The sequence below is a fragment of the Dendrobates tinctorius genome, unplaced genomic scaffold (assembly GCF_039654945.1).
Source record: "Dendrobates tinctorius isolate UK_male_01 unplaced genomic scaffold, ASM3965494v1 ptg000383l, whole genome shotgun sequence".
Taxonomy (NCBI): domain Eukaryota; kingdom Metazoa; phylum Chordata; class Amphibia; order Anura; family Dendrobatidae; genus Dendrobates; species Dendrobates tinctorius.
The window spans coordinates 1,613,341-1,641,072 of NW_027362049.1; the positions used below are offsets into that span (position 1 = coordinate 1,613,341).

At 47.2% G+C, this 27,732-nt stretch overlaps 1 protein-coding gene across 3 annotated transcripts in view; it reads left to right on the forward strand.

The window, feature by feature from the left end:
* RNF157 (ring finger protein 157) overlaps positions 1 to 27,732 on the forward strand; it is a 63,677-nt gene that overhangs the window by 28,883 nt on the left and 7,062 nt on the right. For 2 of the 3 annotated variants that reach the window (XM_073563181.1, XM_073563182.1), the window contains exons 12-20: positions 6,895 to 7,007; positions 7,082 to 7,314; positions 7,456 to 7,561; positions 16,311 to 16,422; positions 16,995 to 17,188; positions 17,269 to 17,322; positions 17,469 to 17,514; positions 17,819 to 17,917; positions 26,223 to 26,260. In XM_073563181.1, the coding sequence (XP_073419282.1) occupies positions 6,895 to 7,007; positions 7,082 to 7,314; positions 7,456 to 7,561; positions 16,311 to 16,422; positions 16,995 to 17,188; positions 17,269 to 17,322; positions 17,469 to 17,514; positions 17,819 to 17,917; positions 26,223 to 26,260 (995 nt within the window). The remainder of the gene's footprint in view (positions 1 to 6,894; positions 7,008 to 7,081; positions 7,315 to 7,455; positions 7,562 to 16,310; positions 16,423 to 16,994; positions 17,189 to 17,268; positions 17,323 to 17,468; positions 17,515 to 17,818; positions 17,918 to 26,222; positions 26,261 to 27,732) is intronic. The other variant, XM_073563183.1, reaches the window with a different exon arrangement.

The window sequence follows — 27,732 nt, forward strand, 5'->3', positions numbered from 1 at the left end:
AAATCCGCAGTGTACAGTGTGAAGAGAAAAGGGGAAAGAACTGTACCTTGAGGTGCCCCTGTATTGCAGATCACCGTGTCTGACACACTGTCCCGAACCTTTACAAACTGAGGTCGGTTTGTGAGGTAGTTAAGGATCCAGGTGGAGAGTTGGAGGTCCACGCCAACAAGGCCCAGCTTGTCTCTCAGTAGATCTGGCTGTATGGTATTAAAAGCACTAGAGAAATTGAAGAACATTATTCTCACAGTGTTCCCAGGTTTCTCCAGGTGAGAGAGAGTCCTATCTAGAAGGTGGATAATGGCATCATCCGCACCAATGCCCGGCCTGTAGGCAAACTGGAGAGGGTCCATATCCGAGCTCACTAGAGGACGGAGACGTGTGAGAACCAATCTCTCTAGTACCTTCATCAGGTGTGATGTCAATGCTACAGGTCTATAGTCATTAAGGTATTTCGGATAAGGTTACTTCGGAACTGGTACCACACACTATATAGTCCTCCATATAGTATAATACACTACCCATAGTCCTCCATATAGTATAATAGACTCCTTATAGCCCTCCATATATTAAAATACACTCAGTCCTCCATATATTAAAATACTCAGTCCTCCATATAGTATAATACACTCCTCATAGTGCTCCATATAGTATAATACACCACCAGTCATCCATGTAGTACAATTCACTTCCCATAGTATATTGCACCCCATAGTTCATATAGTATTATGTATTCCCCATAGTCCTCGATACAGTATAATGCAGCCCACATATAGTTTAATGTAGCCACCCCACAGAATATAATGCAGCCCCGCCATACAATATAATGTAACCCCCATAGAATATAGTGCAGCCCCCCTCATATATTATAATGTAGCCCCTCCATAGAGTATAATGCACCTTATGTAGTATAATGTAGCCCCTCCATAGAATACAATGTAGCCATCCTCATATAGTATGCAGCCCCAATAGAATATAATGTACCAACCCTATGGTATATAGCACAGCCCCACATGGGCCCCACAGTCCAGTACTCACTGTTACATAAAAAAAAAAAAAAAACCACATTCCTCATCTATCCTCGTGCCTGCGCTGCTCCCGACTCCTGTCTCCGCGGCTGCAATGATGGAGGAGAGAGCGTCAGCTGACACTCCCTCTCCCATCATTCCCCTGTGCCTCTCACACTGCGGTGCGCGATGATATGACGTCATCGCGCACCCGCCTTGTCAGAGGCAGAGCGGGGAATGATGGGAAAAGGAGCGTCAGCTGACGCTCTCTCCTCCATCATTGCTGTGAACTGTAAAGGGAGACGCCGGTATAGTTCAATGCGGCGGCGGGGGGAGTCGGCACTGGGGGCAGGCCGCCCCCCCCCCCCCCCCCGCGCTGTGTGATGATCGGGGGCCCTAGGCAGCTGCCTACCCATAATGCCGGCCCTGCATTTTGGAGTGGGGGTGCAGTGACTGAAGAAACTGCAATTATAGCATTTTTTTTGTTTGTTTTTTTTGCTACACGGTTTGCCTTATGGGTTAATTCATATTGTATTTTGAAAGTTTGGTCTTTTGCAGAGCTGTTGATGCCAAATATATATATATTTTTTTTCACTATGAGAAAAAGGGGGGGGGGGGAGTGATTCAAACTTGTGTGTTTTCTATTATTTTTTTTATTTTAATATAATAATAATAATAATACTTATTTTTTGGACCACCTTAGGGGATTTGAACCTGTGATTTCTTGTACTATATATTCTTAGTTTCTCTAGCAACCTTCCACGACAGCATAGGAGGATGTCTCCACGTCCTAATGGGGGACAGGAAGCACGAGAGGTTAAAAGGTACCTCCCACCTCCCTGTCACCAGTGACTTTCCTGTCCCCCATGGGGAATGGAGAGGTCTGGTGTGCTGTGTGGCCGGCTGTGCAGCATACCTGAGGATCCAAAAAAAGCCGGGCAGTGGTGGTTGGTGGCGCTGCCTCCCCTCCTCCGATCTGCTCCCGTCTCCTCCTGGATTCGGGACCGTTCCTGGCCCTCCCTCGCTCCCCTATGGGGAGTAAAGCAGGCCAGTGATCCCTGACCGGAGGCCTCCTGTAGCTCTCCGGTCTCCTCCTCCCCCTGCGTGCAGTGCGATACCCGGAAGTGACGTCACTTCCGGGGTATCTGGAAGACGCGCTGTCGTGACCGCCCCCATCCTGTTGCCGGCGCGTGGAGCTCGCCAGCGCTTGCTGTGCCTGCTCCGGGACCCAGGGAGGAGGAGGGGGGGAAAGCGAATTACTGCGCTGAGGGCGGGGTTAATCTGTTATTAACCCGCCGGAAGACGCCAACAGGTAAGATGCAGAATCCCCTGTTAGCATGGACGGGTCTTCCTGCCCTGCGTCTGCAGAGCCCAGCGCTGCCCCAGCCACAGTAAGTGTCCGGGGGTGGGTCCTAGTGGTGCGGCCTCAGGATTCGGAGTCTGAATCAGAGTGATCATACAAATCGGGATCCGAGAATTGGGAACAACCGGGAACCTCTGGGTCAGCCGACACTAGAAGGTACCTCCTTTCCACAGAATATGTGGAGGAGCTGGTCAGTGCAGTACGTGCCACTATGGGTCTAGAGGACGAACCCGTCACGCAGACAGCACAGGATCGCATGTTTGGTGGATACGAGGGGCCTAAACTAACAGGTTTTCCAGTCCACAGGAGTATAGCAGATATGATTTCCCAGGAATGGGAGTATCCAGAAAAACGCTACTCGGCCCCCTCAGAAATCCGACATAGATTTCCCCTGGAGGGAGAGGAATTTTAAATGGGACATCCCGAAAGTTGATGTCCAGGTGGCAAGAGTGGTAAAAAAGACGGTTCTGCCGTTTGATGATGCATCCCAGCTTAGAGATCTGATGGACCGTAAAGCAGAAAGCCTCCTAAGGAAAGCCTGGGAAACCTCTGCCTTTACCTTAAAGTCAGGAATCGCGTCCACTTGTGTCTCTAGATCCCTCTTCCAATGGATTGAGGAGCTAGAGAGCCATATCTCTCGTGGTACCTCAAGAAGTGACCTTCTTAACTCCCTCCCTATCTTGCAGAGAGCTACGGGTTTCCTGGCAGATGCATCAATGGAGATGATCTGTGCCTCTGCCAGGGCTATGGTCCAGTCAAATTCAGCCAGGCGGGCCCTCTGGCTTAAAACATGGAGCCGGGACGTTACATCCAAGGTTAAACTCTGTTCTTTACCCTTCAAAGGCGAACATGTCTTCGGCCCTGCCTTAGACGAAATTCTAGAAAAGGCCACAGATAAAAAGAAGGTGCTTCCAGAGCAGAGGACCACAAGAAAGCATCTTTTTCGAGCCCCCCAGAGTCAGTCATCCCAACCGCGAGGAAAGGGAAACACGGGAAGATGGAGCTACGCTAAAGGGAGAGGCAGGAACATCCTGGTCCCCCAGCAGCAGCAGCAACCACAAGAAAAACAATGACTCGACCCCAGTCGGGGGAAGGCTTTCGAGGTTCTTTCTTGCCTGGCAGTTGATCTCCAACAGCCCCTGGGTCCTCAGTGTGATCAGAGAGTGCCTACTGCTAGAGCTCGAATCCCCCCCGTGGGGTATAAGAGTTACCTCCCTACCACCTCAGGAGTCCCCAGCACTTAAATCCAGCATTCGGCTTCTTCTACACTCAAATGCCTTCTCTCGGGTCCCTGTGGAGGAGCAAGGAAGGGGGCATTATTCCAGATTGTTCCTAGTAAAAAAGCCCACAGGGGAGGCAAGGATAATAATAAATCTGAAGGGCCTCAACTGACACATTGCATACCGCAAATTCAAGATGGAGTCAGTAAAGACCGCCATTCCTCTGATAGGGCCATCTTACTTCATGGCAACTATAGATCTGAAGGATGCTTATTTCCACATCCCCATACATCCTTCCCACAGGAAGTATCCGAAGTTTGCGATTCGTCAGGGTCCGGAAGTCAAGCACTTTCAATACAATGTGCTTCCCTTTGGAATATCCTCTGCCTCTCGAGTGTTTTCCAAAATTATGACAGAGGCCATGTCCTACATCAGAAGCCAGGGAATATGTATTGTACCTTACCTGGACGACCTACTGGTAATAGGGTCCTCCTACCAGGCCCTGGAAGACCAGGTAGCCCAGACTCTAGACATTCCCCATTGGGTGGATCCCAAATATAAAGAAATCGCAAATTCAACCCTCTCAAGAGGTAAAATTTTTAGGAATCCTACTAGATTCAAAGAATCAAATGTCCTTCCTCCCGGAGGAACATCAGACGTCCATAATGTCAAGAGTCTCAGATTTCAGAGGACAGAGATCCTCGACCCTCAGGGCAGCCATGTCCATACTAGGGTTAATGACCTCCTGCATCCAGTCGGTGCCTTGGGCGCAGGCCCACTCCAGAACACTCCAGTCTCATATCTTAAGAAACTGGAACAGGGATCACACCTGCCTGAACAAAAGGGTCCAGACCCCGGGAACAGTGAAAACTTCACTAGCATGGTGGATGGACCGCAAAAACCTGTGCAGGGGAATCAACTAGTCCCAGATCCCCCTGGTTACGGTAACGACAGATGCCAGCAAAAAAGCCTGGGGAGCTGTAGTGTCTCGACAGCCATTCCAAGGGTTATGGAGCCAGAAAATAAGTGCAAGATCCTCAAACTTCAGGGAGCTGAAAGCAGTGGAGGAAGTTCTCCTGTCAGCAAGACACCTGGTCCAAGACCAACATATCAGAGTCTACTCTGACAACATAACAGTGGCACATCTCAGGCACCAGGGTGGCACAAGATACAGCAACCTGGAGGGCCTCTGAGGCCGAATATTTCGCTGGGCCGAAAGACGCCTTCGTTTCCTGACAGCGGTCCACCTGAGGGTTACGGACAATCTTCAGGCAGATTTCCTGAGCAGAAAACGCATCCAGCCCGGCGAGTGGGCCCAGAATGGAAGAATCTTTCGAACACTAGTCAGCAGATGGGGCCTCCCCGGAGGTGGACATACTAGCCTCAGGAGAGAATGCTCAAGTGATAAACTACTTCTCCCTGAACCCCAGGGACAGATCCCTGGGAGTGGACGCCTTTGCCCACAGGTGGAGGTTCCATCTGGCATATCCCTTCCCGCCAGTTCCACTCTTTGCTGCAACCCTGAGGAAAATCCGGGAGGATCAGACCCCAACAATTCTAGTAGCTCCGCTATGGCCAAAGAGGAGCTGGTACTCCCTAATAACAGAACTACAGGTAGACGGGCCATTCATCCTACCCATAAAAGACGACCTTCTCTTACAGGGCCCTCTGCATCACCCGAACCTCAGGGGAATGGAGTTAGCGGCCTGGCTTCTGAAGCCCAGATCTTGAGGGCCAGGGGGCTATCAGAGGCGGTAATTAAAACCCTCCAGATATCTCGGAAGCCGGTCACCATTGCCATATATAATAAAATATGGAAGAGATTCTCCTCATGGTGTCTGCCAGACCTGCCCGACCCAGACAACCCTAACATTTCCCGTATCCTAGATTTCTTACAGAGGGGGCTGGAACTAGGTCTAAAACCTAGCACACTAAAAGTACAAGTATCAGCATTAAGCTCTATGTTTGATTGTGACTTGGCTAACCACAGGTGGATAAAAAGATTCATGACATCAGCCGCTAGGCTACATCCAAAAAAACTAGTTTCTGTTCCACCATGGGACTTGAATGTGGTGCTTACAGGACTCAATCACCCTTTGAGCCTCTGTCATCCTGTACTTCTCAGCTCCTCACCTACAAATTAGCCTTTCTTATAGCAATAACCTCTGCAAGGCGAGTAGGAGAGCTCCAAGCTCTCTCAATCAAGGAACCCTACCTAACAGACGATTCCATAGTTCTCTCCCTTGATCCATCTTTTCTACCAAAGGTTGTGTCTGACTTTCATAGGTCTCAGAATATAATTCTTCCTTCATTCTCTCAAAACCCAGCAAACCCCAAAGAGGAGGTGTTTCACACGCTGGACGTAAGACGTATAATTCTCCACTACTTGGAGTACACCAAACCATATAGAATCGACCACAACCTATTTATCCATACCTCTGGTCCGAACAGAGGAAAGAAGGTGGCAAAAAACACCATTGCCAATTGGATTAAAAAGGCTATCTCTGAACCATACCTGGCACAAAACATCACTCCCCCTGCAGGGATCAAAGCGCATTCAACACGATCTACCTCTACTTCATGGGCTGAGAGGGCAGGTGCATCTTCAGAGCAGATTTGTAAGGCAGCAACCTGGTCCTCCTTACATACTTTTACTAAACACTATAGATTAGACCTTGTGTCCAACAGGGATTTAGTCTTTGGCCGAAAAGTTCTTCAGGCCGTTGTCCCCCCCTAGTGCAGTATAGGTTGTTATGCCTCCTATGCTGTCGTGGAAGGTTGCTAGAGAAAATAGAATTGACTTACCGGTAATTCGGTTTCTAGAAATCTTCCACGACACCACTATTTCCCTCCCTGCATTCTTGGACAAATTCTGAGAATCTTAAGGTAACCGGTGCTATGGTAATCAGTTATAAGTCCCTGGTGAGAGGGAGGTGGGAGGGACCTTTTAACCTCTCGTGCTTCCTGTCCCCCATTAGGGCGTGGAGACATCCTCCTATGCTGTTGTGGAAGGTTTCTAGAAACCGAATTACTGGTAAGTCTAATTCTATTTTTTACAACAACCCCTAAATTGACGTGAAGTTGCCACCAGTTGCAGAATGTTTGTGCAGCGAACACTTGTGCAACAGTTTTGTGATATTTAAAACTGCCAGATCGGTGTAAAAAATGTGTTATGTCGGGGACTAAATGTCTTCCCTTTTCCTCCCTACCTCACACATGCTCCTTTTTATTCTCTCTACCTGATAAATATGTTCAATGGAATTGCAAAATCCATTGTGCTGTAAATGACTCTCCTCCACTCATACAGCCTTCCGAGCGCTTCTGCAGATCCGAGCCATGAGAAAGCTTCCAGGTCCTCACTCGCCTGCCGGTTTTAGCCCGATCATTGCCGCCCCGAGTTCTGACTCTGAGGAGCACACGGTGAGCGTGAGCTGTGTTTTATTAATGAGCTCCTGCCCATATCTCATAGCACTAATTGTCTGTTCCCATTCTAGGCAGCCGAACACGTCCCACCCGGGTATGAGGTTGTGTCCCTTTTGGAGGCTTTGAATGGACCCCTGACGCCATCACCATCCGCTCCCCCGTTAAGAGCTGTGGGGGACGCTCGGCGGTCAGGAGTGCTTCCTTCATATGGCAGTGACATCCAGCTGCCCCACCTGCGCATGCACTCGCCACTCCAGCATCTCTGCGGAAGCCAAGCTCTAAAGCTGAAAAAAAGTATTTCCAGGTTTGTCAATGACAAGGTTCCACATTGCCTTCACGTAGCATGTGATGAGTGCCTGTCTATCCTCGTCCTACTCCTGCTGCTGTATATACTCCATCACTTGTGCATGTGATGACTAGTGTATGATTGATGGTGCACTTGCAGGTCCATTTCCCAGAACTCCTCTGTGCTGCAAGAAGACGAGATGGAAAAATCATTTAGTGACGCCGAGATCCGAACACCGCGGAAAAAGACGCCCCAACTAGCTGAAGTGAGTAAGGGAATAGGATAGATGAACACTACCAAATAGCCAATAAAGGGGTTTTACAGAAATAGAAAATTCTTAATATGTTTTGTATAAAATTAATTTTTTTTGAAGCACTGAGCCTTTTAAATCAAAAATGTCTACCAGTTATAATCTTGCTGGGACAATTATCAATTGACATTTGTGAAGAAATGATATGTCAGAATAAAAAAACAATGACAAAGTGAGATCACTAATTGGGAAATGGCAATATAATAAATGGCAAAAAATCAAGAGGAGTGTCCCCATCCTGTTCATCCAGCACCTAAGAAATCGTCAATCTGGAAAAGTGTGAAAGTTTTATATAAAAGAGAAATTAAGAGGAGCGAGGGGAAACCAGGGAAGAAACTCTTTATGCTTGTCTGATTTTAAGAATATTGTATGTATTCAACCTTTTCCAGTAAAGTGGGCCATCCTTAAAAGAGACCCAAGGGATCCAGACAAGATATACAATATTTTTTTTTAAAGGTCTCAGATTGCACCTGGGAAGTGTCGGGACAAAAGCTGTGGGCGATCGTTTTTGGTATTATTTGTTCTTTATTTTAAGAATTCTGAAACTTTGAAACCAAAAAATTGATTTCCTGAAAACCCCTTTCATAAGAATCATTAAGTGGCCAAACTTGGAGAGATATGAATTAGTGTTACACATCCTGTAACTGTAACCAAACGCAAACCCAGACTCAAAGTACTGAATGCTGAGTAATGAAGAGATCCATATTATTAAAAAAGGTAATATTTATTAAAACATAATACTAAAAGACAAAAAGCAGAATGCCATACAGGGGACGCCCCCATAAGAAGCTGGCGATGAAACGTGCGTCAGGGTGAGGGGATGCTGAGCTAGACTTCCTCGATCCCTAAGATGTCTATCATAAAATTCACTCAGGTATATCTGGATTATTTAGAGAGGTTTTCACACCAGTATGGCTGTGGTAGGTCATTTAAATGTATGGTGGATGCTGACACTTTACTCCATTTTTGGTCTGCCACTATGCTGATGCATAATCCTCTAAAGGTTTCATATTTATTCTTAGCACATGCAATTACCTTTGATTGTAACCTTATGTTGTATTGCTATTTTCTGATAGCAATATTTATTCATTAACTCTTGGGAACTGGTGGGTCCTTCATTTTTGTCATTGTTAATGTTATCATCTTCCATTATATTTTTTCTCATTTAAAGGGGTATTCCCATCTCCAAAATCTTATCCCAATATGTAATAGGTGTAATAATAGCAAATATCTCCAATTAGAAATGTAGTATAGTTTTTCTCCTTCGCCTCATTGGGGGAGACTGGTACTGTGGGTGTATGCTACTGCTGCCTGGAGGCTGACACTAAGTGAAAAAAAGAGGTTAGCTCCTCCTCCGCCGTATACACCCTCGCCCCGACTGCGGGCGGAAACCAGTTTTTGCTTAGTGTCTGTTGGAGGCACACGTCTGTCTGTTTCCAGACTGATTTTTTTTTTTTTTCTTTTTCCCAGTGAAGATAAGACAGGGGCGACGGACCCTATTGAAAGGGTCCGATCTCCTCAAACCAACAACGGGCAAGCACGTGCGAGTATCCCTCCACGTATCCTCTCCCTCAACGGGGGTTTGTCCTTTTTTCGCATGAAGATGAGATAGGGGCGACGGATCCTATTGAAAGGGGCCGATCTCCCCCAACCTACAATGGGCGAGCACGTGTGAGTGTCCCTCCACGTATCCTCTCCCTCACCGTGGGACACGATACCGGACTTGGCCCTGTCCACCCTGGCGTATTGAAACCCTAGGCTGCACAGAGGCACAATTGTAGTCCGTGCGGCCCCCACTGTCCCACCAATGCTAAGACTGTGGTGCGGCAAGGCGGCGGACGGTCCCTCTCCTCACCCCTGCAAAGGGTTAGACGGAGTTAGGGTGCCTGCACCGTCCTTTTTTCATATGGCCTCCCCTCCCCTCTACCTGAGCTGGACGGAGGAGGATGGCCGGGGAGGGCTCCTGCAGCGGCGCTTAACTTCTCCCGGGTGAGCAGAAATGGGCGCTTCTGGAAGGAACGGATCAGTTCCCGGCCTTGGTTCTGGCCCCCGAGCAGATGGTGAAATCGAGGCCGCGGCTTCAGCCGTCGCTAGGCCACGGCCGGAAGTCCCCGCCCCCGGCGTTGCGTCACAGCTGCCCCGCCCCCCGTGGCCTGGGCGGATGCCGAAGAAATTTAGGCCCCGGCTTCAGGCCGAAGCTAGGCCACACTTGGAAGTACCGCCCCCAGGATCCCTTTCTTCTTTCGGGGGCCCACCCGCAGAGTGGCACACAGAATGAAGCAGCCGCAGACATAGACCAAGTGAGTATGCGAAGCCTGCGAGTCCGGTTGCGCCCAGGAGCCCTCCCCTGCGACCGAGCCCAGGGTACCAGGTCCCCCGGAATGGGCGTTATCACTGTCGCAATCCATGGCGTCACTTACAAGATCAATCAAGTCCCTTCAGGCCCCAGATAGGGGCAGGGACAGTGGCTCGCCTGTCTTAGAGAGGTCCTCTACCTCACAGGAGCCTCCAGCCTGCAGGGGCTGCTCTAACTCCAGGCCGACCCGGAGGAAACTAACCCACACGGCGTCTCCCGGTTCATCTGGTGCCTCGGCATCTGTGAGCTCGGCTTCTCGCTCCCCGTTACCAGCAGTCGATAGCGCGCAGGGCTCGAACTACGAGTCGGACGAACCCCTTGATCTGGATACGCCGGGGGGTCAGGAAATGGTGACAGTCTCATAGAAGCAGTCAACCAGACGCTGGGGATTGAGGATGATTCCACTCTGGCTTTGGGCCATAAGGTGTCATTTAAGCGAGTCAAGCGTCCCCCTAGAGTTTTTTGCACTCACCCTGAATTTGAGGACAGTGCAACGACACAGGGGCGAGGTATCCTTTGGCCCCGGATCTCCGTAAAAAGTGGACAGAATCCCCAACGGTGAATCCACCTGTGTCACGTTTGGAAAGCTCTACTATCCGTACCTAGTGGTTCTTCTATTAAGGATCCCACTGATCGTCTCATAGAGAACTTGGCTCGCTCAGTGTTTTGAGGCATCGGGATCAGCACTCTCTCCCTCGTTTGCAGCAACGTGGGTAGCCAAGGCCATGATTTCTTGGTCGGAATCGTTGAATAGAGCCTTGCAAGACATAGACCTACCAGCTGAAGTATCAGAAATCGTAAATCAAATAGCCATGGCGGGGGACTACTTGATCAATGCATCTTTAGATGCGGCCAACTGCGCAGCACTTGCGGCCGAAAATGCAATCTCCATTAGGAAAGCTCTATGGTTTAGGGCATGGCGGGCCGATTCGGCCTTAAAGAAGTCAGTGACAGGGATACCATACCAGTGTGGCCAACTGTTCGGAGAGAGGTTAGATCAGCTCATCTCCAACTCCACAGGAGGCAAGAGCGTTGTTTCTTCCTCAATAAAAGGTCAAACCGCCGTTTCGTCACCAGTTTCAGGCGCGTTTTTCGGGCCTTTCGCAACCCCGGGTGGACGACAGCTGCTATTTCCGCCACGTCAGGGCGCCCCAACCAGAATAGGGACCGACAGGTCTCATATAGAGCCAGCCCATTGGGCAGAATGCGGGCTAACCAATCCAGGTCAAGAGGATCCAGGTCCCAAAGATATGCAGCCAAATGGCTCCGGGCATCTGCCAGGCGACACCAACAAGGTTGGCGGTCGCCTACTCTGGTTTCACCACGCCTAGCTCAATGTCTCGCTCGACACATGGGGGAGAGAGCTGGTGTCCATGGGGTACAAGATAGAATTTGTCTGGTACCTGCCAAGATGATTTTTTTTCTTTCCCGTCTTCCCAAGGTGGATACCCGGGCAAAGGCGCTACTAGGAGCCATCAATTCGCTCAGCCACAATGGAGTCATCTTTCCAGTACCGGAAATCGAGAAGACTCAGGGCTTCTATTCCAACCTGTTTGCAGTCCCCAAAAAGAATGGGTCGGTCAGGCCCGTTTTGGAAGTAAAGCTCCTGGAACAAATTTATCAGGATCAGACAGTTCCGGAGGGAGTCTCTCCGTTCAGTTATGTCGGCGATGGGGCAGGAAGAGTACTTAGCCTGTATCGATAGCCAGGACGCCTGTCTGCATATCCTTAGTTTCCCTCCGCATCAAGGTTTCTACGCTTCGCCATCAACGCTCTATATTTTCAATTTGCAGCGCTGCCCTTTGGGCTAGCCACTGCCCCCAGAGTGTTCACAAGGGTCATGGCATTCCCCATGGCCATCTTGCACTCCCAGGGCATAGTCGTATTTCCTTAATTAGACGACCTCTTGGTCAAGAGCCCTTCAAGGCTGGCATGCGAGGAAAGTGTCAGCATCACGCTAGATACTCTTGCCCGTTTAGGGTGGTTGGTCAACGTATAGAAGTCATCCCTTGTCCCAACCCAGAGGATTTCCTTCTTAGGGATGGTCTTCGACACGTTCCGAGGATTGGTAATTCTCCCTCGAGACAAGGCCATAGCCCTCCGGCAGGGGGTGCGGGTGCTGCGCCAACCAGTCCCTCACACCATCCGTTTCCTGCATGAGGATTCTAGGAAAAATGGTGGCGGCGATGGAAGCGACCCCATTCGCCCAGTTTCACCTTCGCCCCCTGCAGCACGCCCTCTTGTCATCCTGGGACTAGAACCCGTCCACGCTCGATCACCGATGCCGGTTGTCCTCTCGGGTCAGACAATCACTAGAGTGGTGAACAACCAGTTCCTCGCTTCTTCATGGGAAACCCTTTCCCCCAGGTCAGTGGCTGGTGGTCACAACCGACGCCAGCCTCCTCGGCTGGGGAGCGGTTTTTCGCCACCAGACGACCCAGGGACGGTGGTCGCCGTAGGAGGCACGCCTCCTGATCAACTTGTTGCAGATACGGGCAATCCGGTTTACTCTGCAACGTTTTCATCACCTTCTATCAGGACGTCCAGTCCGGATCCAGTCGGACAATGCCACGACTGTGGCTTACATAAATCACCAAGGGGGCACCCGCAGCAGGGCAACCATGCGTGGGGTAGGGCACGTTCTTCACTGGGCTGAGAGGAGCCGCTCAGTGATATCGGCGGTCCACATCCCGAGTGTAGAAAACTGGGCGGCAGACTTCCTCAGCCGACAGGGACTTGCGTCCGGGGAATGGTCATTGCACTCCGAGGTCTTTCAGCAGATTTGCCAGTGGTAGGGAACACCGGATGTGTATCTGATGGTTTCCAGGGTGAACGCCAAGGTGTCTGTATTGGTCGCCCGGTCCCGGGACCCACAGGCAATCGCCGTGGATGCGCTGGTTCTGCTTACGGAACCTGTTTCGCCTCCCATACCTATTTTCCCTGCTGCCACTACTTCCGAGGGTCATCAAGAAGAACAAGGCAGAGGGGGTGACAGCGATTCTGCTGGCCCCAGACTGGCCTCGTCGGGCGTGGTATGCAGATATAGTTCAGCTGCTCGCCGACGTGTCATGGCGACTATCAGAACGCCCATACCTACTTTCTCAGGGGCCGATCTGCCCGAACTTAGGGGCCCTGGGTTTGACGGTTTGGCCGTTGAATCTTAAATTCGGTCTCAGGCGGGGTTTGGGCAAAAAGTGGTTGCTACAATGGTTAGTGCCCGGAAGCCTACCTCGGCATGAAGTTACCACCACACCTGGAAAACTTTTCTTTGCATGATGCCGACGCAGCGGTTATTCTCCACTGAGATTCTCTGTCCCTAACATCTTAGTTTTTCGCCAGTCTGGCACAGACTCAGGCTTGGCCCCCAGTTCTCTCAGGAGACAGTTATCGGCTTTATCCGTCCTTTTTCAGCACAGGATTGCGACCAACCTGCAGGTAAGGACTTTCATCCAGTGGGTCTCCCACTTGGTACCTCCCTATAAGGCACCTATGGACGCCTGGGACCTTAACCTGGTCCTAAATGTTCTGCAGGAAGCTCCATTTGAGCCGCTTCAGGATGTCTTTGTCAGACCTTTCCTGGGAGGTGGTGTTCCTGGTAGCTATAACATCAATCAGGCTGGTCTCTGAGCTGGCAGCACTAGCTTGTCAAGCCCCGTTTTCTGACCTTTCACAAGGACAAGGTGGTTCTTAGACCAGCTCCTCCTTTTTTTGCCAAAAGTCGTTTCCTCGTTTCACATTGAGGATATTGTCTTGCCCTCTCTTTGTCCAGCACCGGTACACCATGTGGAAAAGGCCTTTCACACTTTGGACCTGGTGAGAGCACTCAGGAGGTACGTGTTGTGGACGGCACCCTTTCGTCAGTCAGACTTGCTGTTCGTGCTCCCTGAAGGTCACAGGAAGGGACTTGCTGCCTCAAAATCAACCATAGCCAGATGGATTTGTTTGGCTATTCAGGAGTCCTACCGCATAAGAAGCGCGCCGATTCCAGCAGGGATCAGAACACACTCTACTCGGACAGGGGGCGCCTCTTGGGCGCTTCAGCACCAGGCGTCGGCGGAACAGGTTTACAAGGCAGCAACCTGGTCCAGCCTGCACGTGTTTACTAAACATTACAATATCCATACTCAGGCTTCAGTGGATGCGAGCCTGGGTAGAAGTATTCTCCAAGCAGCGGTGGCACACCTTTAGACAGGAGGTGCATGTAGCTTGGCTCGGTGAGTCAACTTCCCACTCAGGGACTGCTTTAGGACGTCCCACAGTACCTGTGTCCCCCCAATGAGGCGAAGGAGAAACGTGTATTTTTGTGATAGCTCACCGTAAAATCCTTTTCTCTGAGACGCTCATTGGGGGACACAGCACCCACCCTGATAGCCAAGTTGGCTTCTGTTTATTTAATTAATATGCTCTCTGTATGAGATTAGGGTGATTATTTTCTAGACAGGTTGTTACCTGCATTAAGGCTGATGTTGTCTAATTTTTGCTTGATCTCCTACTGCTTTTGCACCAAACTGGTTTCCGCCCGCAGTCGGGGCGAGGGTGTATACAGCGGAGGAGGAGCTAACCTCTTTTTTTCACTTAGTGTCAGCCTCCAGGCGGCAGTAGCATACACCCACAGTACCTGTGTCCCCCAATGAGCGTCTCAGAGAAAAGGATTTTAGGCTGAGTTATCTCAAAAATCCATGTTTCTGATTCCACTATGTCTCTTTCCTCATGTGCAGGGCATTGCAGGACCTTAGGTATCCATGGTTACGTCCATTAATCAAGTGACAGTTAGCTAGTTGCTAGTGGTCATAACCATGGATACCTAAGGTCCTGCACATGAGGAAAGAGACATAGCAAATCGGAAGAACTATACTACATTTCTAATTGGAGGTACCGTATTTGCTAAAATTATTATTACACCTACTACGTATTGTGATAGTATCTTGGAGATGGGAATACCCCTTTAGTGTCAGTTCGTACGGTCCCTGGTGGTGGTTGTTTTATTTTTTCTATTTAGTGATTTACAGTGTTTTCTGATAGTTAATCTCAAAGGTCTTATTGGTGTTGGGTTTTCTGTGAATGGGGGGAGGTCACAGCACTCCGATTCTTGTAGACCCATCTACAATTACATATCGTGTATTTTTGGATACAGTGCATTGTTCGTTTACTAGCAATTTCAGCATCCCCTATATGACATTCTGCGTTTCTTTTCTCTTTTTTTTTAAATAATATGGATCTCTTCATTACTCAGCCTTCAGTACTTTGAGTCTGGGTTTGTGTTTGGTCATATTTAGTAGGGAGTGCCATGTAGCATTATTTTATTAACATCCTATAACTGGGCATGATGGGGCAGTCGATAATGCATGAGTAACATTGGGGTTACAGTGACCGGTCTTGTATGACCACAGTTCTTAGACAGGTCACACAACCAAAAGTATCTGGGCAACTCGTCAGCGTCTTACTGCTGTGCAGCTGTGATTTTGCTGTAAGTTAAATGGCCAAATCGCTGAAAGTTGCATGTGACTGCCACTCGTCTGAAGTCTATGGCAAGTGAGTCGCTTGTGTCCTGCGACCAGCATCCGTAAACCCAACACATTTGAAAACCTTTGCAATTCTGTGTGACAGCAGGCGGCAGTGTATTGCCATAGGATATCACCAGCTGAGCTGTCACAATCCGTCCGTGCAATCTCAATGTTGTGTGACACATACCCCTGTATCACCGTGTAGCTCTAGTCTTCTGCCTCATTCAGATGGTAGTGCAAAAGAAAGATTCATTATCCATTAGTGTTTTGGATGTGAGTTTCACACGTGTGTGATTTTTCTCAAGATGAAAAAATAACATAGTTTAAAAAACTTCTCTTGTCCTCCTGCAGGCAGTATGTGCTGTCAGTAACTTTCACAGACCTGCAGACTTGTATGGGTAATTCTGAATTAGATCAAAAACAGGCTTGGTCCACAGACATGTTACCTGCAGCATAGACTATAATGTGTACAGATCTATCAGTGAAAGACAGGGATAGAACAAGTATGTGATTCATGGACACCTGCATGAGGCCTTAAAAGGGTATTCCCATCTCTAAGATCCTATCCCAATATTTAGTAGGTGTATTAATAACATTATTAGCAAATTCTTCCAAATAGAAATGTAGTATAGTTCGTCTGATTCGCCATTTCTCTTTCCTCATGTGCAGGCATTGCAGGACCTTAGTTTTCCATGGTTACGACCACTGATGTAGTGACAGCTAGTTGCTAGTGGTCGTAACCTTGGATACCTAAGGTCCTGCAATGCACACATAGTTTGGGGTGACCTAGCATGGGGTGGTATTGAGTCTATGTGACAGTAATGAATGTACTTACACTTGTCAGGAATGTGGAGCAACTCCAGAAAGTGAGAATGTGACTCTCTCGTCGTCAGGAGCCATTGACCAGTCTTCCTGCACAGGAACGCCGCTGTCCTCCACCATCACCTCTCCAGAAGGTCAGACATTTTGAATATTCATAAAGTTCATTCAGTTAACAAAACTTGTAATTATTGTAATGAAGAATCCACCAAGACTTGTAAACATTGATTGAGTGGGGTTTCACTACGTCTCAGGCCTAGAACTACTGCAACCCTCACTGGACTACAGCGGTTTGAAACGTCAGTTTACCAATATATGTCAATGATTGGCAGTGTTTTGTTAGCTAAGGTGTTCTAGGAGGTGGTCTCGACCACAAGGTGGCAGCCTCGCTGTGTTTATAGCTTGTTGTCTTAATAGGTAGGATAAATGTGTATACTAGATATGACCACAAGATGTCATTGTGGCTTTTTTAATTCTATAGCCATTTAATTGTACTCCTCACCCACTCCATGCCCTTTGTTCTGTGCCCTCCACCTTTCCCATAACATAATGGTTTGCTTTTTTGTACCTGTTTTACCCTTCCATTCTTTGGTCTCCTCTTTAATACCACTTTTCACTCTCGCTGCTGTCTACCCCCCTTTTTTACATTGTCCTCTTCATTTTTCAATACTTCCTCTTTTGCTATCCTCCACCCTCATCTTTTGCGCAGACCCCTTAAGCAGTAGCCTGGCGCAGTCCGTAATGTCCATGGCCTCGTCCCACAGCCAGCAGTCCCAGCTCAGCACAGACACGGTGTCCTCCATGTCTGGGTCCTACACAGCAGGTATAATGGAGGAAGAGGAAGGGGGGATCACACCATCGCCTCCTGTGGCTCCCAGTGGATCCCCCTCTGAAGAAGGGGAGGTAAGGCCTGGCATGGGTTTTGTCTGTGGAGTATTACCTGGTCATCGCATGAAGTAATGAACTCCTCTTCTCTTTTATAGCTATCACCAGAGGGACATTTTGTGACTGTGTCTGCAGATGAAATGGATGCAGAGGTACCAAACTATGAGCTGTGCATAGCTAAGCCCTGCACTGTTAGGACCTGTGTGGTGGTGTCAGATGGGGGAGTGTTAGCGGCTCTCCATTAATTGGCTGTATAATGCGCCACTGACTTTTTTTTTTTTTTTTTCTTCTCTTCTAGGGAAATGTCAACGAGGAAGAATTTGCATCCCCGGAGGAGGATGATGGTAACACTCCCAGCATTTACTTTACTGAATGTCCCATGAGCATGTTACTCACTGCCTACATGTCCCTGTGCTAGTCAGGTCCACCATGAGCATACAGGGCACTTGCACTCGCCATCTCGTTCTGTCACACTATCATTATTCTGCATGTTCTTAGTTGACTTTTTTTTGCACCTATCATTCCTGCATGGCATCTACGCTGATGGCCACAGCTCTCTTCCTCTTCTTACAGTGCACACTAGATACCTTGGGCAGGCTGTCTTGTGCCCTACCCTGCCCACCTCTAACTTCCTTAACTCTGTTGCAGGGCAGAGGACTGGCAGAGAGTGTGACAATAACAATGCTGCTAACGTCACACTGCGGGACGCTCTGGACAATGTGCGGGGCTCTGAGGGCTGCCTGGCCGGTGAGTGGCTGCCTCCTGAACATGAACTCTCCTGCTGCCCATCCATCTATAGTGATGGGTTCCACTAATTTTCCAAAGCTGAACACACCCCGTAATGAATGTGATTAGGAAACATGCCCTCTCCTCGTCTGTCTCCAAATTCAGCTGTGACTGCCTATGTTTTTCTCTGTCTTTTTCTTACGCTTTTCCTCTCTTTGTGTCGCTGTCCACTCATTTTCCTTGGCTAGGTGCCTCGGCTCTTGATACACAGCCATTTTATGCATCATACTTTTCCTTTCATTATTTATTCCCCTTTCATTCTTTAACAATCTCCTATTTTGAGTCAAAAATTTCAGCCCTTCATATCGTTTGGTAGAGATGTCTTTGAATGGTTTATGAATAATGAGAAATTTGGCTCCTTGTGAACTTAAAGGGATTACTGTAAATGTAAAGGTGACAGTTGCGCCATATCCATAGGCTATTACATAGATATCTCCTGGATGAGACCCTCACTATCGCCATTACGGCTGGCCCTGATCACCAGTTCTAGCTGGTGCCCAACCTGCAGTGGTGAGAGGCATCTGCTCTTCTCTCTCCATTCATTGCTGTAAGAGTGCCATATGCAACCAATTAATTGCTCAAATGTCTGTCGTAAGCCATCCCCTCCTGAAACACAACATTTTTCAGGTCCGTCCTCCCCTTCTGCAGTCATGAACACTCGTGGAAATGTAAATCTTTTTCCTGCTATTTGTCCGTTTCTAGAATTTTTCTTTGCATATTTCCGCAACACTTTTGTTAAAATATTACAGAAAACACAGATGTAAATTTCTTTTCTCCTACGCCTCATTGGGGGACACAGAGACAGTGGGTGTTATGCTGCTGGCCACTAGGAGGACACTAAGTGAACACAGAAAAAAGTTAGCTCCTCCCCTGCAGTATACACCCTCTCGCTGGCTGAGTTCTCCAGTTCTTGCTTAGTGTCTGTAGGAGGCACTTGGGTCTGGCTTTTGGCCCCACCGTTTTTATATTTGTTATATTTTTTGCTGTAAATTTTTATTTTTTAATTAACGGAATGAATGGGGCGACGGATTACTTTCAAGGATCCACTCTCCCCCCCCCCCCCCCCCCCCCCCCCCCCCCCGAACCAACAACAGGCGAGAACGCGGAGTATACCTCCTGTACCCTTTACTGCGACGACTGGGGCATACCGGATTCTTCTGGGCGATGGTTCCTTTACAGTTCGGATCTCCCCACACGTATATGAGGGCAAGCGCACGGAGCACACTGAGTGCAGGGCGAAGACTTTAGGAGCGTTTTTGGATGCCCTGAATCAGCCCCATAGCCTCTCCATCCCCCTGCTCATAGGGAGGATCGATTGAGGTATATCACTTTAAGAACTCCTCCGGCTCTGCTACATCGCCCGGGAGGATGAGATCTGCAGGCTCCTGGACAGCGCGGTCTGCATGAGCATCGGATTGGAGGTATGGGGTAGGGTCCTGGTCCCTGGGAGAAGAGCTAACTTAGTGTCTGCGGCGGTACACCGGCTTTTCTGCCTACTATGCCTCAATTTGCATAGCGCCCCCTTCGTCTTTGGCGCTTCCCCCTCTGTACGAGAAGCGCCCTGCTAGTCTCGGGGGCCATGTCCTTCTCACCTCAGGCTCTGTGACTGCTGCGGGGGTGCGCGCAAGGACGGACAGCACCTGGTGACACTACAGGGCCACCGCTATTCCTCCCGGGGACACAGTGTCAGGACTGTGGGTAAGCTGCATCTGCCCTCAGAGCAAAGCTTAACCCCTTCTCTGCACATTCCCTGCGGCTGCAGCCCAGGCTCTGCCTGTAACCCTTTCAGTGGCGCTATGTCTCAATCTAAGGAAGCTAAAAGAGCTACTAGAAGCACATTGCGTTCTTTACCGCTTGTACCACTTGCAAGACTGCCTTGCCCAATGCCCAGACTAATCCATTATGCACGGGTTGTGACCCGGCTTGTGCTCAAACGCCATCCGCCGCCGCTGCGACGGTGCTCCCTGCGTTTAGTCACCCTGAGTGGGCTGCGTCCCTGTCACGGTCTGTGGAGTCATTAACCAAGGCTATAGACTCCCTCTGGGCATCCTCTTTAAGTCAGAACGCGTCTTTACCGCCCGAGGAGGGCTCTGGCGATGACTGGGAACCGTCCACCAGCAGGGGCCATACTCGTTCAAGGGATGGTCAGGTCTCTAGAAAGCAGACCCGTGACACGTCTCCTAGTCACGCTCACGCTTCAGCATCGGCGAGTTCTGTCTCTTGCTCTCCCTCTCCTAATATTCGCAGCGAACATGACTCTGAATTCGAGTCTGACACGTCAGTCCCTCAGAATCCCCCAAATGACCAAGAGTCGCTTGATTCTCTTATAAAATCAGTCAACAAGATTCTAAAGTTGGACGAGGAAAATATTCCCGCTCCGGACACGTTATCTCCTTTAAGGCTGTGTGCACACGCTGCGGATTTTGCTGCGGTTCCGCAGCGGTTTTGGCCGCTGCGGACCGGCAGCAGTTTTTGCTGCGGTGTACAGTACCATGATTCCCTATGGGAATCAAAAACCGCAGTGCAGACGGTGCGGAATTGTCCGCGCGGATTATCTGCGGTTTTCAATCCGCAGAAAGAATTGACATGCCGGGGCTTTCTTTTGCGCATTTTCTCAGTTTAGTGTAGTGTTTCTTTGAATCTGGGGATCTGATGGAGCTTCGGAGTAGATGCAATTGTGGTCAACATTGTAAAATATCTCTTGAAATAAAGTGTGTGCTTGAATATACATAAATGTATATGTTTGAGAGAAAAAAAGCACAAGACCTAAAAAAAAAAATAAACTTAAAAGGAAAAAAATGATGCACAATTGAAAAAAACCATGACAGGGCACAATTAATGGCATTGTGCTAACATACCTTAAGGAGTGTATGCACACATTAAGTATTCACTGCAGACATTTCTGCATCAAAGATTTGAAGTAAACTATAGGCAGCATAAGATTTCAGAAATCTCATTCATTTTGCTTGGGCAGTAATATGCTGCATTTTTTGCAACAAATAATGTGATGTATGCACATACGTTTTGGATTTTCTGCTGTAGATTCGCAACATTTCTACTGCATTTCCATGTCAAAGTTTTTCTGGGATTTTTCACCGTATATATTGCAAGAGTAAAGACTACAATGAGTTCTGCACAAAAAAATTGACTTTGCGGATTTTAAAATTCACACAGCAGGTCAATTTATGGACAGAACATTTCCGCAATTCTCATTAACCTTGCTGCATATGCTGCTGATATTGTGCTGGTAAATCTGCTCTTAGAATACACACCATATATGTATCGTGTGAATTTAACCTAATAAGCTTTTGATGCTTAAAAAGGCCAGTTTTATTTCCTTCTTCACAATGACTAAAGCTTACCAGAAGTGCTATGATTACCAAGCACCAGCAGTTTAAAGTGTATAACACCATGACCAAAGACCTTGGTGTTTTGGCTACAACAGAAATGTCAAGTAGTTTGCTACTCAAGGAACAGTCAAGAAACCTTCCAAGATATGGAGGAAAGAGGAGAATTGATCAGATCACACTATAAAAGTTGGGTCAAATTGTATCTAGCCAAATACAATATCTCAAGAACTTCTGGCTGAGCTGGAGACCTCTGGATTGATGACCCGCACCATATGCTGCTCAATGCACAAAACATGTTTTTATGGATGAAGGCCAAGGAGGAGCCTACTGCTGAAAGAAAGGCATAAAGAGAGTTACTGGACATTGCATAGAAAGACTACAACTCCTGAGAAAATATTGTATGGGCGAATAAATCCAAACTAGAGCTTATTGGCAGTGCATACCAGTGTAATGATTACCGACTCAAATTAACTTGGTTGAGGATCCACAATGGTGTAGAGTTGTTGTGCTTGCACCAATGACTAGAGACCTTGAGCATGTTTCGAGAAGAATGAAATCCGAGGATTGAGAATATTTTAGAACAAATTGTCCTATCAAGAAAACTACTGTGGGTTAGATTCAAGCAAAAGGGACCCTGCAGAATAATGACCCAAATCGCATCCAAAAGTACACAAGAACAGTTAACAAGGAAAAATTGTCTGACCAGCAAATGGTCTTGATTGCAATCCCATTGAAAATCTTTGGAGAAAGCTGATATTTGGTATTGGGGCAAAAAAGACCCTGCAAATATTTAAGAGCTTGAGAATATTGTACTGGAAGAAACTAGCATCAGTCGGGTGCAAGAAGAACACAGATGGCTACCCAACCCCTTGGATGTTGTCATTGTTACCAAGGGTTGTATAGCCAAGAGTTAGAGGCCTTTAATCCTTTCCATGGCATATACTATCGTTCTTCTTTATTTCTTTCTTGAATTGACTGCATGTACGATTATTGGTCAACTTGTTGAATATATTTGCACATGCTATTAATATATTCTAATGATTCACAATATTCACTGGTTTCTGGAGATATTGGCTTTTTTAAATTAACAATCAAGTGTGCTGATAATGGTGACCACAAATGTACATCTTTATCCCTGGCAGCCAATAAAGTGGTGATGGGACACTTAAAGGGGTATTACAATCTCCAAGACCATATCCCAATATATAGTAGGTGTAGGTATATTAATACTAACTAATATCTCCTATTAGAAATGTAGTATAGTTTGTCTGATTTGCTATGTCTCTTTCCTCATGTGCAGGCTTTGCAGGACCTTGGGTATCCATGGTTGCAACCACTAGCAACAAGCTAAGGTCCTGCAATGCCTGCACATGAGGAAAGAAACAGGCATAGCCCATACTACATTTCTAATTAGAGGTATTTGCTTATATTTTTATTATGCCTGCTACATATTAGGATAGGGTCTTGGAGATGGGAATATCCCTTTTAACTCTACTGTTTGGAGATGCTTAAGGAGTTATTTGCAATATCCCTGGAGGTTTACGATAGTAGAAGTGTTAATGGGGGTGTCTAATGTTTGGTAGAGGTTCTTACAAGTTGTGTAGTGAGTTACTTGCCTTTACAGGTCCAGGCTTGTCTCAGCTGGACCTTGCACTCTTCATGGAAGTCAGGTTGGGCAAGGTTAGGGATGATTGTGCTTCCTCTGTGCCTTGCTTGATCAATAAGTGATCTAGGGTCTATCACTACTGACTTCTAATGCAAGTTATCCCTGCTCCTCTGGTTTTAGGATGGTTTTTCTTATGGCAGAATACATTTTATTGAGGAGCATGGGCCTAGACAGAATACGAACTGCTTTTAGCAGTACTCTATACTGGAAATCGAGTTTCCTGCAGGCAATGAGTATGTGATGGTCTTTTCATAAGTAACAGCAGTACTAAATATCATGAAGCCTGAATCTCCTCTTATATTCTCTTCTATAGTGTACAGTTTATCCCCTCTCTGCTTCAGTTACTTCTTCTTCCATGTACAGCATTAGTCTGAGGCTTCACATAGTGGATTCTCTAAGTTGCTCCCAACGAACCGTAGCCATACAGTTGCAAATATCAGCCACAGCGCCATCACACAACGCTGTGATCTCCCCAGGAGTCCAACATTTGTCTCTGATCCCAAGTACATATATATCTCTTCACCCCCTACATCTTCTCCCTATCAGTCCCATCCCACTTTTTGTCTGTTTCCTTTCTCACTTGTCACTTAATTGCTGTAAAAGTTCATGTTCACTATGTGTCAGCTGTGCTCACTGCTTTCTGCTCCGCTTGACTGTGCTACCTACTGGTCTCCTGCTGCAACCCAGGTGCCCACTAGCATGCCCACATGGTTACAGCTTTTCTCCAGGGCTTTGTGTACTAATTGGCTTGGAGGCACCTGACTTTGGCGGCTTCCGCTGCATGATCTAGAACCCAGCAAGGCCACTCTCTGCACATTCTAATAATGGCATTATAATCACCGGATTTTAAGCAACATTTGTATATGTTTGGGTATGCGATTATAGCTAGCATTGTGTATTCACTTCCTGGCTTACATGCTGTTGTCATATACAAAAGGCTGGCATGTACCCTCCAAAACATCAGGATACTTATGGCACTGATTTGGGTAATTCCAAAAGTGAGATAATCTGAGCCGGTGCCCACCGTGAAAACTGCACGTGGAATGTTTCCAGGGCCGGCACCCGCAGGCTTCTCCCTGAGACTGACGTGTTATATGGGAGGGAAGATATGGAATAGCACAGGACTGTAAGTTGCTGTTCCACCCTTATCTTGTTTCCCTACATGTATGCTCTAGTTTTTAGTATTGCCAGTTATGCATGAAAACTGCCCTTTCACTTAAGGTGCATCTACAAAGCACAATTAGCATGACCGGGCAATCCTAGTAATGCTTGTCTCACGATAAGGTTAGGTTCACATCACGTTATGGCAGTCCGTTTAACGGATGCGTTACAAAGTGGCATTAACGCGATGTAACGCATCTGTTAATGCCCCCATAGACTGCCATAACCTAGCGCATCGCTAACGCATGTCAAAATCGACATGCGTTAGCGATGTCCCGTTATGCTGTGACGGACCCTCGGACGCGGTCTACCTTGTTTAAGGGTCCATCACGGCTAGCGCGGAAGGAGCAGCTGCTCTAACGTAATCGCACAAACTCGATCAAAAGAGTAGCGTTAGCGCAGTCTGTTTAACGCATCCGTTAAACGGACTGCCATAACGCTATGTGAACCTGGCCTAATCGTGCAGTCTCAATAAGCTGCCGATCACCCAGTGAATGAACAAAACGCTCGTTCGTCAAGTGAAATGATCTTTTTGTTTGATAAAAAGAACATTGTTCTTGGCAGCGCCTAGCCCTGTGTAAATGGGAATCTCGCTGCGAGACCAACGGCAGCTTATGAAAATCTATTACTTGAATATGAATCAGACTATTATTCTTGGCAGCACATCGTCCAGTGTAAAGTATGAGCACTGCACAATCTCTAGTATTACTGATATATATCTTGTGTGCTAAATATAGACTCCTATATTATGCCAACAGTCCCACAGAGCAATGACAAGGTTCAATAATGAAGCTTCCCATTACATATACATAACTAGTTAAAGGGGGGGGAATTTTGATTAATAGATCTCAGAATAGTAATAGCGTCCACCATTGAATGTGGTTAATAAAATGTCCCTGTGCTGAGATAATCTTAGAAATGTGCCCCTGCTGTGTACTGTGTAATGGCTGTGTACAGGGACCTGGTCTGATCACATCACAGCTCCTGGGCAGGGGAGGAAGCAAAAGAGTATACAGACAGGACAGGATGGGATCACAGCTGATTCTTTCTGTGATGTAAAATATTGCTTAAAAACAGGCAGGGAAATGTTTTACTTTAGACTTGAGTCCAATGGCCGTCGATTCTCTCCTGCGATTGATCGTGGCAGATTACGCAAGCACTCTCAGATCAAACTCTGTCCGTGCACTGTGCTCCTATTCTTTTGCATTAGAGAATCATCTCACAGGTGTGAAGACTGAGAAAGTAATTTCTCCCACCTTCTCCACTGCCTGTGTCCATGGTCATCACACTGATCAGCAGTATTCTGCAGTGGAATTTGGCAGCTAGTTTTTTTGTGTTTTTTGCAGTACCACCAAATTAGAAGTAAAGGATTACTCAGATGTCATTGAATTTAATGTCTTTTTTTTCACTCTGGCTATTAGCTCAGGGCCAGAATGTCCTAATGACCAACTTAAAAGTGGGGTTACTAAACTAGAAACCTTTGCTGTCAAGTTCTGTATAGATTTCTTTGTCATCTGCAAGAGGAGATAAAAGTGGATGCCGTCCTAGCAATTTTAGAGATGTTTTTTCATTAATGGCATTCTTCATCTATCTACCGAATGTGATAAATCTCTTATCTCCATGTTCCCTACTACTGGGTCTTCCATCAATTACTAAATCATGGGGCCCAATCCCCCATTCATTCTCAATACTGTCGGGTCTGAATGGTTGTGCACGACTTGGTGATAAAGACCCACTGCAAGGTCGAAACGCGTTGCTGCTCACCCTATGCTGTGTTAACGCATCCATTACACTATTGAGGAGTTCACCTGCCTGTCAAGTTTTTATTGTATCTACAAATAAAGGAATTCTTTTAGAAGCTGGAACGCGTTCATCTCTTCGTGCATGACTGCTGCCCACTACTTTCATGTTGAAGAGAGTGATTGCTTCCTCAATCAGCAGAAGTCATGCGTGACCATGCTGCCCCAGTCCATACCAAGTATAGGAGGAATCGGGAATCTGGTGGGCAGTGTGGGTTGCAGCAGTTACTGCCTGTGGATTGATGATAAATGTTGTGATCTTTTGTGGGAATACCCTTTTTATCTTTTAGTGGCATGGGGTATGATCCGTTGTTTCATCATTGATGTCGTGAGTAGTCCAGTCTTGCTGCCGTCTCCTGCCACTCTTGTGTGATGTTTATTTTCTACACCTGTTGTCCATTTGTCTTCTTTTTTCCTATCTCTGCTTCAATCTCCTCTTCTCTACCCATCTTGTTGTTTCCTTCTCTACCGCCCATCCGCAGTTGCTGTTCCGGACCCCCAACCCATACCGATTGAAGATTAGGTATGACAGCCTGGCACTGCAGAATATTGCTATATCATTGCCATTAACAAATATGAATCTGCTGCTTTTAGTTCTTAGTTTTCATAGGCGGCCAGTCTTAGAACGGCAGAGACAATTCCTATAATCTGGCCACTGATCTTTGTGAAAGACCTCTTGGCTTTAAGTATGTTGAGGCTGTAGATTCTGTGATCTGATGTAGTAAATATATGGAGCTACTTCTACCTTTTTTGCTCTGCTTCCCATAGAATTTCCAGCACTGTCCAAAAGTTTTAAGCATGTGTGAAAAAGATGCTGCACAGTAATTAAATTGCTTTAATAGAATTGTTAATGGTTTATTTTTATCAATTAAGAACTCAACATGCTTCCCTTCAAAATCGCATGTCCAGCAGTGCAATTGGCTAAAAAATCACTGTAACTGCTGGAATTGAGTTACACCCATCTACTTTTCAGAGAAGTCCTAACAGGAGTTGGGTTCAAAGAGGAGCTGCAGCCCAAAAACCATAAATTTGACATGAAAGCAAGGACAAGTGACTCAACTATGCACGAAAACATAAGAACTAGTGATGGGTGAACAAGCTCTGATACCACCCGTGCATGCTCGGATAAACACGTTATCCAAGTATCTGGGGCGTGCTCTGATATTATGTTTGAGTCCCTGTGGCTGCATGTTTTGCAGTTGTTAGACAGCCACAGCACATGCTGGGATTGCTTAACAGCTGCAAAACGTGCAGCCGCAGGGACTTGAACATATTATTCGAGCACGCCCAAGATACTTGGATAATGTGTTTATCAGAGCATGCACGTTATCCGAGCACGTTCGTTCATCACTAATGGGGACTGAGGAGTGGTAGAATGAGTGTCTTTTCTGCAAGCAACAGTGTAGCATGGTGGAGGTTCCTTGCATTTCACTAAATAGAGCTGAGGATTTGGTCAGGAATAGTGGTGTCCTCCATATAGAGAAATCTAAAAAGAGAGATAAACAGTTCTTATCCATTATGTAATACCATCACAAAGTCTTCTGATCTGCTCCAATTTTTTTCTGCAATAGCACAACAAACCCAAACTTAGTCACTGTCACTAAACACTAACTTCAGCATAAAAAAAGAACGAGCACTGGAATTGATTATGTGGCCCCCACAAAGCCCTGAATTCAACATAATCAAGTCTGTGTGGGATTACGTTAAGAGACTGAAGGGTTTACTAAAGTATACAGAAGATCTGTGGTTAGTTCTCCAAGATGTTTGGAACAGCCTCCCTGCTGAGATCCTTCAAAAACT